Below are 14927 nucleotides of genomic sequence, written 5' to 3'. Positions count from 1 at the left end.
CAATGTTCTTCTAATTTTAGTTAGATTATATTCCTGATGTATTTGAGAAAACAAAGTCCATAACACAGAATGAGCACTCCTGACTCTCCAAACAGCCAAGCATCACAACCCACAAAATTATTTGTTTCCCCTCCCACGTGACATCTGAACTCACCACTTGCAAGTCCCATCTCTGGATATATTTAGTCCCTAAGTAAATATATTAACTACTCTAGCTAAATCTGAAGCATGTAAGTCTTGTAGTTTAGCCGACCTGAGGGATGGCTACTTTCTCAGTACTCTAGGGAAGTTTTTTAAGAACTAGTGAAAGAAATGAGGAGGTAGATTGAAGAGAGGGAAGCCAGCAGGGGTCCTGAAAGGGAAGCTCCTCATCTGGAAAAAGGAAGGGAAAAATGAGTAGAATCACAGAATCAATTCCTTGTACCCTAATTGCCACTGTTTTCATGATAACCTTAATAAACAATCTTTAAAATATCAAGAAAGAGATCTGTAAAACTCCGTTCAGAAATGATAACAGGGGAAGTTTACAAAGTCATTTGCTACCATTTGCTTCCTGTTTAGTGTCTGCTACAGCAAAAGACAAGTTTGAAAGGGCCAAAAACTAGAAAAAAGGCTGAATGAAAGAGAAGTATGCCAGGGGTCATCAGTTCTTGTTACGTTACAGATTTTAAATGGAATTCACTAGGCTTTTGGGAAAAAATATATTTTGTTACATATCAAAGACTCTGTCTGTAGGCCACCCCCAAACACATATGTTTAATCAACTTACACAACGCAACAGCCACACATACTGGGGATTTCAAATACTGCCTTTAAAAACATACACCCATACACTGTAATCCCACCCAAAATTATTCTTTAAATCTCTGCTGTAAGGCGCGCGTGCACGCACACACACGCACACACACACACACACACTTAACTTGATGTAAATCTAGCCCTTCTCGCTTAAACACCCTGAGGAAAAGAATGAACGCCTCAATATGCTCTCCTCTTCTTCAGACCCTAAAAGACTCGAAAAGCAGCAAATGGAGTTCAAAACGAAGAAAGAAGGCAAGGTAATACAGGAGAATACAACTGGAGACCAGCTCGGGGGCTCATTTTTTTTCTTGGAAAATGTCATCTCCATTCTTTCCCCAAACCCAAAGGCCAGGCACCACTGGCGCAATACCATCCCTGTCCAAAGCGCCAAAGAGTTGCCAACTAATCTCCCAAGGTGTCCCCCAACCTCCTCACCTCATCAGCGCTCAGCTCCTCCATCGCTTTCCTCTTAATGGTGAAAGGCGTTAGGGAGAGATCCTTCTGTTCTTGAGACCAGGGCGGGAGGAGAGTAGAAGGTGTCTATCGGGCTGTCTGGTCCCCCGAATGGGGGAGGTTTCAGAATTGCATAGTCAGAGGTTAAAAAATAAGAACACGAGAGGCACTGAACCGCCTTGGCGTCGGTCACTCCAATCGCCCCACAGACTCCTACAGCTGCTTGCGCCCCGGGCAGCCTCCTTTGGCCACCACCGCTGCTGCTCTACAGGGTTATCTTAAGGCGCCACTATTGCCCTCTGCTTCCCAGGTTACCCAGACCAGGGACTCGGGTCTCCAGCACGTCTCGTGCCCTGAGCCTGCTGTGTCTTCGTGGTGGTGGCGCGGCAGGTGCGCTTCCTCCAGCAGATCCTGCTCTCCTTCCTACCCTTTGCCCCAGGCGGGAAGTGTTCGACTGCAGAGTGGATGCCCCGAGGTAAGGCGACCCCAGAACCGCCGAGGCAGAGCCCAGCACTGAAGAGGGAAGCCCCTCCCCTCCCAAAGCAGGCCGGCCACGCCCCGCCTCCACGCCGGAGCCCGGGCAGGGGGGAGGGGGAGGACGGGACTCGCGATGCTCTGGATGGAAGAGTAAATCCTCCTACCCCTCCACCCCTACTCTTACCCCCTCGCCCCACCAAGTATTATTCATCAAAACAACAGGGCGGCCATCTTTGAAAGGGATCACGTGACCCCGCCACAGAGGCGGGGCTCCTGGCCCCAGGACGAGGCAGCCAATGGGCCGCGGGCGTCGCGCCGCCGATTTCCTCTCGCCTGCGTCTCCTCCCGCCCCCGCCCCACCCCCTCCCCCGCAGCAGCGCCGCGCGGGGGAGGGGCGAGCGCGGCTGCGGGCGGGCGGGGGGGCGGGGGGGCGGGGCGGCGCGGTGCCATGGCGACGGCCGGGGGGTGGCGGGCGCGGCAGGCGGGTCCAGGTAGGCTCCCGGGAGAGCCTGGCGGGGCGGGAATCTGGGCGACGAGGGGACCCCGCAGCGCCTCCGTTGTCCTCAGGAGCTTGCTTTTTGGTGACTCCACGATGCGGACCCAGTAAAGGAAAAGGGAGGACGTCTTGCTTCTGGAGCCAAGGTTCTCTACCGTTGTCGGCTCACGGCCTGAGAAACCCTTGGACGCGTGTCCACGTCCGCAGAGAAAGCCCGTTTGGAAGAAAACTAAGACGGGTACAACTTCATTTTATTTGCCTTTCGGCTTTTCGAGAGATCCTGCTTTGGTTGCCTTTTTTTTTTTTTTTTCTTCTTTTTTAAACGTGTTCCAGAATGATGGTGAAATTTGAAAGTGCAAATGACCGGGAGACCTAAAAAATGTTGGCGTATCTGCGCACGTACAAGAAAGGCTTTTCGAGCCAATGGAGAGAAACCATCCTTACCTGCTCAAGTTTCTAATGGAGATGTAATTGACATAGAGCATCCTGTTCGTTTTAGATGTACAGCATAATGATGCGTGAGGTTTGGGGTTTTTTTCTTTCTTTTGTTTTTTTAAGTATTTAAATTCCAGTTAGTAAAAATAAATAAATAAATAGATCCCAGTTACTTGATATACAGTGTAATGTTAGTTTCGGGTGTACAATACAGTGATTCAACAGTTCTATGTAACACCCAGTCACGGGCGCACTCCTTCATCCCCGTCACCCATGCGCCCATCCCCCCACCCACGTCTCCTCTGATAACCATGGAGGTAAGAGTCTGGCAAAAAAAAAAAAAGTCTGGTTCTATCTTTGCCTTTCTCTCTTTTTTTTTTAAACTTTGCTCATCTGGTTTTTTATCTAAAATTCAACACATGAGTGAAATTATATGATATTTGTTTCTAATACTCTCTAGCTCCATGTAGTTGCAAATGGCAAGATAACATTTTTTTTTAAAGATTTTATTTATTTATTTGACAGACAGAGAGCACAAGTAGGCAGAGACACAGGCAGAGAGAGAGGAGGAAGCAGGCTCCCTGCTGAGCAGAGAGCCTGATGCAAGGGCTCGGATCCCAGGATCCTGGACCAGAAGGCAGAGGCTTTAACCCACTGAGGCAGCCAGGCGCCCCATAACATTCTTTTTTATGGCTGAGTACTAGTCCTGTGTGTGTATGAGAGTGTAAAGATATACCATCTCTTTATTTTTTTTTAACTTAAAAAAAAAAAGATTTTATTTATTTATTTGACAGACAGAGATCACAAGTAGGCAGAGAGAGAAGAAAGGGAGCAGGCTCCCCGCTGAGCAGAGAGCCTGATGATCCCAGGATCCTGAGATCCTGAGCCGAAGGCAGAGGCTTTAACCCACTGAGCCACCCAAGTGTCCCTATATACCATCTCTTTATCAGTTCATCAGTGGATGGATTCTTGGGCTGTTTCCATAATTTGGCCATTGTAAATAGTGCTGCTATAAACATCAGGTATCCCTTTGAGTTAGTATTCCGTATTCTTGGGTAAATACCGTTAGTGCAAGTGCTGGATCCTAGGGTAGTCCTATTTTTAACCTTTTGTGGAACCCCCATGCTATTTTTCGGTGGCTGCACCAGTTTGCATTCCCACCAGCAGTGCAAGAGGGTTCCTTCCCCTTTGTCCGCATCCTCACCCACACCTGTTGTTTCTTTGTGTTGTAGATTTTAGCTGTTCTGACAGGTATGAGATGATACCAACCGCATTGTAGTTTCGATTTGCATTACAACACAATGATTTGGCACGTGTATCCATATATTGCAAAATGATTACCAAAATTGTTTAGTTAACATCTGTCACCGTATATAATTACCATGTTTTTCCTTATGACAAGAACTTTTAAATATTGTCTTAGCAATTTTCAATACAATATACAATGCAATATTGTATACATATAGCAAATCTATGATACAGGTTTTTTTTAAGATTTTATTTATTTATTTGACAGAGACACAGCGAGAGGGGAACACAAGCAGGGGGAGTGGGAGAAGGAGAAGCAGGCTTCCCACTGAGCAGGGAGCCTGATGCAGGGCTCGATCCCTGGGATCATAACCTGAGACAAAGGCAGGTGCCTAAAGATTGGCCACCCAAGTGCCCCAGTGATACAGTATTGTTAACTATAGTCCCCATGCCGTACATAACATCCCCAGAATTTATAACTGGAAATTTGTACCTTTTGACCCCCTACCCATTTGGCCCACCTCTACCCCTCTCTGGCAATCACCAATCTGTTCTCTGAAGAATACAAATATTTTGTAATATAAAAATCTAAACTGAGCGGTCTGCATAGCAGTATCATGAAATTCTAGATTTTGCCACATCCTGAAGAATATACTATATTGGATTTACTAAACCATAATCTTAAACATTGTATTATAGAATTAAATGAATTTTTTTTTTACCCCCTTTCGTACTTGCTTAGAATAGTAACCTGACAGCTAGATATGCAAGGAATTTGTGAGTAAAATGAGACCACTGCTGGCTTTGCATATTATCTGCTCTCCAGGAAAGGAATTCTATGTAAGCCAGAATTTGAACTCCCAGTGACATTGATGTTAATACGTTCATGTCTCACTTCTTTTTTTAAACATCCTTATTGTAATATAACTCACATACCATGTAATTCGCTCATTTAAAGTATACAAAGATCAGTATATTCACAGTTGTTCCACCATCACTAACTCTAGAACAATTTTATCACTGCCCACCCTCAAAAGACTACATACCTATCAGCAGTCACTCCCTAATGTCTCCTCTCCTCCCTGTGGGCAAGCAGCAATCTGCTTTTTGTTTTGATTTCTCCTCTAGATTTTATTTAGTTATTTGACAGAGAGAGCACAAGCAGGAGGAGAGGCAGGCAGAGGGAAAGGAAGAAGTAGGCTCCCCTCTGAGCAGGGAGCCTGATGTGGGACTCGATCCCAGGACCCTGGGATCATGACCTGAGCCGAAGGCAGCCGCTTAACCCACTGAGCCACCCAGGTGCCCCCCATTTTGCATTTCTACCAGCGATGGATGAGCATCCCATTTATAACCTCCTCTCCGGCACTTGTTCCTGTCTGTCTTTTTTATTACAGCCACACTCGTAGGTGTGAACTGGGGTCTCATTGTGGTTCTGCTTTTCAGCTCTCTAAGGGCTGATGAAATTGAGCCTCTTTTTGTGTTGAGTAACCTTTTGTCTATCTTCTTTGGCCAAACAGAGTTCACTTTTCATTGAGTCACTTGTGTTTTTCCTGTTTTCAGTTGTCAGAGTTCTTTACATGTTCTAGATCCCAGTCCCTTATCAGATGTGCAATTTGCAAATCTTTTTTGAGTACAGCTGACACAGCGGTACTTGATTTCAGGTATACAATGCAGCGATTCGACTGCTCGGAACGTGATGCTGTGCTCCCAAGTGTGACGGCTGCCTGTCACCATGCAATGCCATTACAGGACTGACTGTATTCCCAATGCTGTACGTTTTGTTGCTGTGACTCACTCCATAGCTGAAGGCCTGTATCTCCGACTCCCCTTCACCCACTTGGCCCATCCCCTCATGCCCCTTGCCCTACCTACGAGTCTGATTGCAATTTGCAAACATGTTTTCCCATTGTGTGGGTGGTCTTTTCACTTTCTTGCTGGTGTCATTTGCAGCACAAAAGTTTTTATTTTGATGTAGTCCAGTTTATCTGTTTTTTTCTCTTGTCATTTTCACTTTTGATATAACATTCACTTATACAAGGCACGTTGAATCATTTGATGTTGTCTTAGCCAGTTTGGGTTGCTGTAATGGGACACCACAGACTGGGTGGCTTTAGAAACAACAGAAATGTCTTTCTCAGTTCTGGAGACTGGAAATCCAAGGTCAGGGTGCCAGCGTGATCCGGTCTGGTGTAGACTTCTGACTTACGGTATCCTCATGTGACTGAGAGCTGAAAGCGAGAACAAGTTCTCTACTGACTCTTATGAGGGCCCTAACCTCATTCATGAATGCTTCACCTTTATGACCTTATCTAATGCGAATTACCTCCCGGAAGTACATCTGACCTTTGAACAAGGGCTCAAACGGTGCCGGTCCCCTTTGACGGAGATTTTTTTCAATGAAAGCACTGTTAAGTGTATTTTCTCTTCCTTAATGATTTTCTTAATAACCTCATTTCTCTAGCTCACTTTATCATAAGAATACAGTAGGGGCGCCTTGGTGACTCTGTTAGTTGGGCACCCGGCTCATGATGTCGGCTCAGGTCATGATCTTAGGCTCCTGAGATCAAACCCTGCAGCCAGCTCTCTGCATGCGCTCTAAAATAAATAAATAGATAAATCTTAAAAAAGAAAAAGAACATAGCATATAATACACATAGCATGCCAAATGTATGTTAATCAACTGTTTATGTTATTGGGAAGGATTCTATTAATAGTTCAGTTTTGGGGGAGTCAGTAGTTGTACATGAACTTTAGACTGGGGGTGGTGGTTAGTGCCCCCTAGCCCCTACATTGTTCAAGGGTCAGCTCTGTAATACCATCACTTTGATGAAGTGGGGCTAGGGTTTCAATATGCATTTTGGGGGACACAAATATTTAGTCCATAACAATATTGAAATATCATAAAAACTACCTTTCCTGTTTTGTGGAAAAAGTAAAACTTTTAGGGTTAAAGGGCCTGCCCCATGTCCAACAGGAAAATGATTAGAAATCTTGCTTCCCTTGAAAAATTTTTTAATAGTTTTTTTTTTTTTTTAAAGACTGCATTTATTTATTTGAGACAGAGAGGGAGAATACGGAGGAAGAGGGGAAGAGGGAGAAGCTGACCCCCCAGTGAGCAGAGAACCTGACATGGGACTCAATCCCAGGACCCTGGGATCATGACCTGAGCCAAAGGCAGACGCTTAACTGACTGAGCCACCCAGGTGCCCCTTTCCTTGAACTCTTGCCCTGCCACCCAAGTATCTCTGTGTGTTACAAGTACACAGTATCTATGTTTTTACCATTTACAAGAGAACTCTACTCCCTTTCTCTTTCTTCGGCTTTGCAATATTTCCTGCCAATATAATTTTGTAGAATCGCAAAAATTAGAGATGACACTTCTTTGGTCACATACCACTATATTCCCAGGGTGTTTTATAGGATGAATACAGTTTTTTTGTGCTTTTTCCATTTGTGTTTTAACCTAAGTGCTGGAGTTCTACCACTTCCTTTAAGGGACGCTTTCCCACTGTAGCGTAAATGACAGGGTCCCAGAGGTGTCCCTGATCCTTACCCCATATTTTCATTGTTTTGTTCAGTGTCTTTCATTTGAGCATTACATCAGCCCCTTTGGATCATGCAAAATAATGTCTCCCTCCCTTGGGAACTACCAAGCATCAGGGCCCAAGACAAATTAGTTCTTAGAATTACCTGGAAGTAAGCAAAAATACCTGTTGTTCGGTTTTGTTGTTGTTGTTAAGATTTTTTTATTTATTTCACATAGAGAGAGAGATCACAAGTAGGCAGAGAGAGAGGGGAAGCAGGCTCCCCATTGAGCAGAAAGCCCGATGGGCTCGATCACAGGACCGTGAGATCATGACCTGAGCCAAAGGCAGAGGCTTTAACCCACTGAGCCACCCAGGCGCCCTAATACTTGTTGTTTTTAAATAGACTCCATGCCCAATGTGGAGCACAGTGTGGGGCTTGAACTCACAACCCTGAGATCAAGACCTAAGCTGAAATCAAGTCCAATACCTAACCAACTGAGCCACCCAGACACCCCGCAAAAATACTTTTTAATGCCAGTAACAGATAAAGGAGAGACCGTAGGACATACTGAAACATGAAACAGAATAAAGGTATACTGTGGGCAGATTTTGTTATTTTGTAAAGGGAGAGGGGTTGTGTAAGGGTTTTATTTTACTTTTCCTGGAACTTATAATCTTTTAGTGCAGCATTTATTCAAATGCCAGGACAGAGACTATTCTCTGGATCAAAACGTAGCTCCCTAATGATCTGCAAAGCTAGATATGCTCCGAGGTGATCTCCCTTTGTATCTGCAAAGCTACCTACGTCTGTCAGTGTATTCCATTTTCCCTGCTGCCATCAAAGACCAAGCCCTTCACCTGGACTCTGGATTCCTTCCCCTTCCACCTTCTTAAGGACTTTGGTCCACGATTTATTCCCTTTGTTCTGCAACATCACTTTCTCCCTCCCTGCTGGACACATTATCTGCCGTAGGAAGATGAACTTTAAATAAACCAGAATTGGGGAACCTGGGTGGCTCAGTCTGTTGAGCGACAGGCTCTTGATCTCAGCTCAGGTCGTGATCTCAGGGGAGTGAGATCGAGTTCCACTTCGGTTGCAGGAGCCAGCTTGGGATTTTCTCTCTGTCTCCTTCTGCCCCTTCCCATTACACACACACACACAGACACACACACACACGCACACACTCTCTCTCTCACACACACACACAAATAGACAAACAAAAAAACCTACCTTGGCTCTACACCTCCTTTGAACTATGCCTTCTTTCTTTGCCTCCTTGACAATAAAACATCTCAAAAAAGATATCTTTTATTACTCCTACTCCCTCCCTTACTCCTATACCGTTCTGAGAAAATCCTCTTGTCAGAAGCACCAAGGACCTCCATGAGGCCAAAACTAGTTCCATTCCTATGTCTGATACTCACTGGCCTCCCCAACCCAGGTGAGCACTTGGTTTGCTCAACACACAGAGCCACACACTCTGGTTTTCCCCCAGAAGCTCTTCCTCAGGTTCATTTGCTGCCTCGTCTCCCCAGACTTTTAAATACTAGAGAGGATCACCTGGCTGGCTCAGGCAGTAGAGCGTATGACTCTTACTCTTGGGGTTGTAAGTTCGAGCCCCACATTGGGTATAGAGATTGCTTAAGATCTGCCTGCCTCTCTGCCATTAAATAAATAAATAAATAAATAAATAGGAAAACTAGAAAAATAAATAAATAAATAGATGTTGTAGGGCCATAAGGTGTAGTGCTGAGCCCCCTCCTCTCTGTTGACGCCTCTCCCCTAAGTCTCAGGGTCGCGGCTCTAAAGAGCATGTACCAATGCTAAGTGCCAAGTATATACCTATGGCCAAAGCCTCTTCCCCGAATCCCAGTTCCATGTCCAGCTGCATATTGATATTCGTATTGGGCTGCCTAGTAGATGGTCTCCACAGACCTGTCCTCTCCTCTTTCCCCAGAACAAATGTCATCATGAGCCATCCAGGGCCCCAAGCCCAAAACCTTGGCATCATCCTCGACTCCTCCTTTTCCTCACACAGTCCGTCAGCAGATTCGAGGTGGTCGTGCTCCGGAGGCTCAGGAACTTAACCGTCTCTTCTCTCCAACTCCCCTGTGACCCTGGAACCCAAGCTACCATCATGTCTTGTCTGGAGATTTCACTGGTCCTATTTTGCTCATGTCCCTTTTCAACCTGCACGTCAGAAAGCAGTATGACCTTCTTAAGTCATAGATCCTGTCCTTTAACTCATTCACAATCCCTCAGCGATTCCCATTGCTCATTGAATGAAACCCAAGCTCCTTGTCATGACCTGTAAGGTCCTACAGCATTTGGTCACCTCTGCTTTGCTTGCCTCATCTTATACCACATTCCCTTTTCCCTTTTTTTTTTTTTTTTTTAAGATTTTATTTGTTTGACAGACAGAGATCACAAGTAGGCAGAGAGGCAGGCAGAGAGAGAGAGGAAGGGAAGCAGGCTCCCTGCTAAGCAGAGAGCCCGCAGTGGGGCTCGATCCCAGGACCCTGCGATCATGACCTGAGCCGAAGGCAGAGGCTTTAACCCACTGAGCCACCCAGGCGCCCCCACTTTTCCCTTTTTTTTCAACCCCACTGGCTTTTGCTCTTCACTAAGATGAGCTCTTTCTTTCCTAGAGGACTTTGTACTCTGCATCTTGTTTTCCTGAAAAACTCCTCCCCTGGCTTTTTGCATGGCTGGTTCCTTCTCATTCTTCCGGTCTTAGCTCAAAGGTCATCTCATTTATGCATTAATTCATTTAACAAATATTTATTGAGCACCTTGCATCGTACATACACCATGCATGTTTGTGTGGGTCTTCTGAGAAGCAGACCCCTGGATAGAATGCGACGTGTCAGAGGTTTATTTGGGGAAGTGCATGTGCAGGGTGGGTACAGGAGGTGAGGAGAGCTTTCAGACTGCGCGCGGCGCGGCTCCCGTGGAATGGGGAGCGGAGAGGGATGAGGTTTGGGAATCTAGGTGAGGTTCGGTGGGCTGAGGTCCGGAGCCCATGACCAAGAAAGAATTCTTTAGATGCCTTTGGTGCAAAATAGTGGTTTATTAAAGCACAGGGACAGGAACCGTGGGCAGAAGTAGCTGCTGCACCGAGGTCTCGAGGATGGTGATTATATACTGGGGGGAGGGGGGAGTAAGGAAAAGGGAGGTTTCAAAAGAATTTTCATATGCTAACGAGGACCGACCTACCAGATACCACAAGATGTCAGCGGTCTTCTGGGGCGGTCTTCTGGGGCGCCTGGGTGGCTCAGTGGGTTAAGCCTCTGCCTTTAGCTCAGGCCCTGATCTCAGGGTCCTGGGATGGAGCCCTGCATTGGGCTCTCTGCTCAGCAGGGAGCCTGCTTCCTCCCCTCTCTCTGCCTGCCTCTCTGCCTGCTTGTGATCTCTCTGTCAAATAAATAAATAAAATCTTTATAAAACATTAAAAAATTAAATAATAATAATAATAATAATAATAATAAAAGATACCAGAGGTCTTGGCATTGTCAAGTTAAGGCTGCTAACATGTAGTTGGGACATCCCTGGAAGAATGCCACACGTGTCCCTCCCAGGAGTGGGGGGCGGGGGGAGGTGGCAGGGGCTCAGCGTGTGCCTTGTCTTCAGCTAGCCTTCTGCTCCCTCATCAGAAAGGAAGTAGCATCGAGTAGAGTAGAAAGGCTCACTCTGCAGAGCAGTTTTGAGAGAATTTGGCCAAGCTGATGGGCCAAAGTCGTCGGTTGGAAAAACCCCACCTCTTGCAGGAATGGGCCTGAAGGAGCATCGCCCCCCGCCCCGCAGGTGGGAGGAGCCCGGGGAAGCTTGGCCTCTCGCCAACGCTGCTGTGAATCCAGAGGGCCACAGCTGGAGTCCTCAGTTCCACTTCCCTCCCCTCAGCAGGGAATCGGAGTTTCCCTGTTGCCGGAAACACTTACGTTTCCATGGAAGACAGAATGTGAGAGCCCTTTCCAGCTGCCCTCTATCGTCTCAAGTCGCCCAGGGCAGGAAGAAGTCAGCTGCTTGTTGAATTTGGAGTGACAACTGCAGATGCTGGACTCAGTGCCACGTGGCTCTTCCTCCAATACCCTAGTGCTCGCCTGCCTGCATGGAGTGGAAATGCTGGTCTGCTCGCCGGCAGGAAATAAGCACACTGGGGCAGGCGCTGTCCCTCTAGGGACGCCTGTGGTTGGCCAGGTGCGCCACTGACTCATTTAACATTAGCGTTTCTTATTTAGGGGTAAAGTTTTACCTTATTTTATTAGTCATAATGATTTTTTTTTTTTTTTTAAGTAGACTCCAGACTGGGCATGGAGCCCAATGTGGGGCTTGAAGTCACCACCTTGAGATCAAGTCCTGAAATGAAATCAAGAGTCAGATGCATAACTGACTGAGCCACCCATGGCTCCTGATAAAGATGATTTTAGGGGCGCCTCGGTGGCTCAATGGGTTAAAGCCTCTGCCTTCGGCACATAGTCCCAGGTTCCTGGGATCGAGCCCCGCATCCGGCTCTCTGCTCAGCCAGGAGCCTGCTTCCTCCTCTCTCTGCCTCTTCTCTGCCTTCTCTGCCTACTTGTGATCTCTGTCTGTCAAATAAATAAATAAAATCTTTTTTTTTTTTTTTTTAAAGATGATTTTCAAAATCTCTACTTTTCCAACATCTAGGTCCTAGATTCCATCGGGGTCCAAATTGAGAAGCTCCACCCAGCCTGGAAAATCCCATCACCACTCTAAACAAGGTAGGCAAGGTGGGAATATTTATGGGGCTTACGTTCTAAGGATGAATGAGCGAGCCCTCCTGACCAGCCACTCCTAAGTCAGCTTCTTTTCTCCCTCAGTCCTTTTATTATATCCCACTTAGTTCTTTCATGGCACTTAATCAAAATCTGAAAATCATTTCATTTGCTTATTTATTTATAGCCTTCCCTCCTCCCCACACTATCTTCCACCAAGAGAATGAAAATCCTTGGAGGTCAGAGACCTGGCCTGCCTTGTTTATTGCTAAAATTCCAGTACCAAGAAAAGTACATGACTCTTGAACAAGTGTTTATTGATCACTGATGAGGTACAGAGGTACGTCCGTGGGAAAACAAAACAAAACAAAAAATTCTTGCCCTTGTGGAGCTAACATCCTATAGTGGGGAGACAGACAATAAGTAAATAAATTGTATAGTATATTTTTAAAAATTGCACAGTCTCTTAAAAAGGTGATAAGTGTCCTAGGTTAAAATAGATGCGAAACGGGGAATAATGCTGGAGCTGGGTGTTTCCGTTTTAAGTAGCATGGTTAGAGCAAGTAACATTTGAAGGACTTGAAGGGAGTGAAGAAGTGAGCCAAGTGGGTACCGGTGGGAGAGCATTCAGAGCAGAGGGAACGGAAGGCCCTGAGTCAGGACTAAGCTTGGCAGGGCCACTATGGCCAAAGCAGAATGAGTGTTAGGGCAAGTAGAAGATGGTATCTGTGGCTTTTGACTCTAAGATGGGAGCTGCTGGAGTTTTGAATAGAGGAGTGAACTGATCCCCTTAGGTTTTGGGTTGTTTTTTTTTTTTTAAGATTTTATTTATTTATTTGACACAGAGAGAGAGACAGAGAGAGATCACAAGTGAGGCAGAGAGGCAGGCAGAGGGGGTGAGGGAAGCAGGTTTCCTGCTGAGCAGAGAGCCCAATGCAGGGCTCAATCCCAGGACCCTGAGAGGAAGGCAGAGGCTTAACCCACTGAGCCACCCAGGTGCCCCATGATCCCCTTAGGTTTTAGAAGGACCACTCTGCCAGGTGACAGGAGAGGAGCAAGAGAAATAGACAGGAGAGGAGCAAGAGAAAGAGCACAGAGACCAGTTATACAAAAGGCACAATGATCCAGGTGAGAGCAATGGTCCAAGGAAGAGATGCTGGGGCTCAGACCAAGGTGGCAGCAGTGAAGGTGGGGAGAGGTGGTTGGATTCTGGATATATTATGAAGGAAGGGCCAACAGAATCTGGGAGTGGATGTGAGAATGAAATAGAGGAGAGAGAGGTCAAGGATGCCTACAACTATGGGATGATGTTGCCATTCATTGAGATCGGGAGGGCTGTGGGTAGAATAGAATTGAGGAGAAGATAATGGGTGCAGTTTTGGCTGTACTAAAGCTAGGCTATGTATGAAAATGTGAAGCAAGGATGTCAGGTAAGTAGCTGGGTGTAACAGACATGGAATTTTGGGGGAGGGGGGTCCGCACCAGGGACATCAGTTGTTTGTCTTGGTGCATAAATGTAAAGTCATGAAATGGGATTCAGTCACCACGGGGGGATTACAGCAAGAGGAAGTCCCACCTGAGCCCTGGGGCGCCAACATTAAGAAGCCAAGAGCGGTTAAGTGTGCAGCAAAGGAGACTGCGAAGGACTGGCCTTGACTAGGAGGAAAACCAGGGGACTGCCTTGTTAAGTTCAGTGAGCAAAGATTTAAAGAAAGAAGGAGTGATCCAGTGTTTCAAATGCTGCTGATCCCATGAGATGAAGACAGAGACTGTCTACTGAATTTAGCAACAAGCAGTTCTTTGGTGACCTACAGTGTAGGTTGGTGGAATGATGGGCAGGAACCTGAATTGGAGGGCGCTCAAGAAAGAATGCGAGGATACACAGAAATCAGTTGCATTTCTGTGCACTAACAATGAGACAGAGGAAAGAGAAAATTGGAATTGATCCCATTTGCAATTGCCCCAGAAACCATAAGATACCTAGGAATAAACCTAACGAAAGAAGTAAAGGATCTGTACTCTGAAAACTATGGAACACGTATGAAAGACATTGAGGAAAACACAAAGAATTGGAGAGACATTCCATGCTCATGGATTGGAGGAACAAATATTGTTTAAATGTCTATGCTACCTAGAGCAATCTACACATCAGTGCAATCCCTATCAAAATGCATCAACATTTTTCACAGAGCTGGAACAAACAATCCTAAAATTTGTATGGAACCAGAAAAACTCTTATAGCCAGAGGAAAGCTGAAAAAGAAAACCAAAGCTGGAGGCATCACAATTCCAGACTTTTCAAGCTCTATTACAAAGCTGTGATCATCAAGACAGTGTGGTACTGGCACAAAAATAGGCACATAGATCAGTGGAACAGAATAGAGAGCCCAGAAATGGACCCTCTACTCTATGGTCGACTAATCTTCAATAAAGCAGGAAAAAATGTCCAATGGAAAAAAGACAGTCTCGGGGCGCCTGGGTGGCTCAGTGGGTTGAGCCGCTGCCTTCGGCTCGGGTGGTGATCTCAGGGTCCTGGGATCGAGTCCCGCATCGGGCTCTCTGCTCGGCAGGGGCCTGCTTCCCTTCCTCTCTCTCTGCCTGCCTCTCTGCCTACTTGTGACCTCTCTCTGTCAAATAAATAAATAAAAATCTTAAAAAAAAAAAAAAAAAAGACAGTCTCTTCAACAAATGGTGTTGAGAAAATTGGACAGCCACATGCAGAAAAATGAAACTGGACCATTTCCTTACACCACACAA

At 46.1% G+C, this 14927-nt stretch overlaps 1 protein-coding gene and 1 long non-coding RNA gene across 3 annotated transcripts in view; one reads left to right on the top strand and one right to left on the bottom strand.

Moving 5' to 3' along the window:
* Positions 1 to 1975, bottom strand: part of UBE4B (ubiquitination factor E4B) — a 120212-nt gene extending 118237 nt beyond the window's left edge. The window contains exon 1 of one of the 2 annotated variants that reach the window (XM_059375239.1): positions 1237 to 1975. In XM_059375239.1, coding sequence (XP_059231222.1) covers positions 1237 to 1260 — 24 coding nt within the window. In that variant the 5' untranslated portion in view covers positions 1261 to 1975. The remainder of the gene's footprint in view (positions 1 to 1236) is intronic. The other variant, XM_059375240.1, reaches the window with a different exon arrangement.
* LOC132001058 (uncharacterized) overlaps positions 1642 to 14927 on the top strand; it is a 33332-nt gene continuing 20046 nt past the window's right edge. Inside the window, exons 1-3 of the long non-coding RNA XR_009399515.1 lie at positions 1642 to 1729; positions 2299 to 2465; positions 12104 to 12177. This is a non-coding gene — a long non-coding RNA (uncharacterized LOC132001058). The remainder of the gene's footprint in view (positions 1730 to 2298; positions 2466 to 12103; positions 12178 to 14927) is intronic.

This window comes from Mustela nigripes, chromosome 14 (assembly GCF_022355385.1).
Source record: "Mustela nigripes isolate SB6536 chromosome 14, MUSNIG.SB6536, whole genome shotgun sequence".
NCBI lineage: Eukaryota > Metazoa > Chordata > Mammalia > Carnivora > Mustelidae > Mustela > Mustela nigripes.
This window is presented reverse-complemented; position numbering and strand designations above follow the sequence as displayed.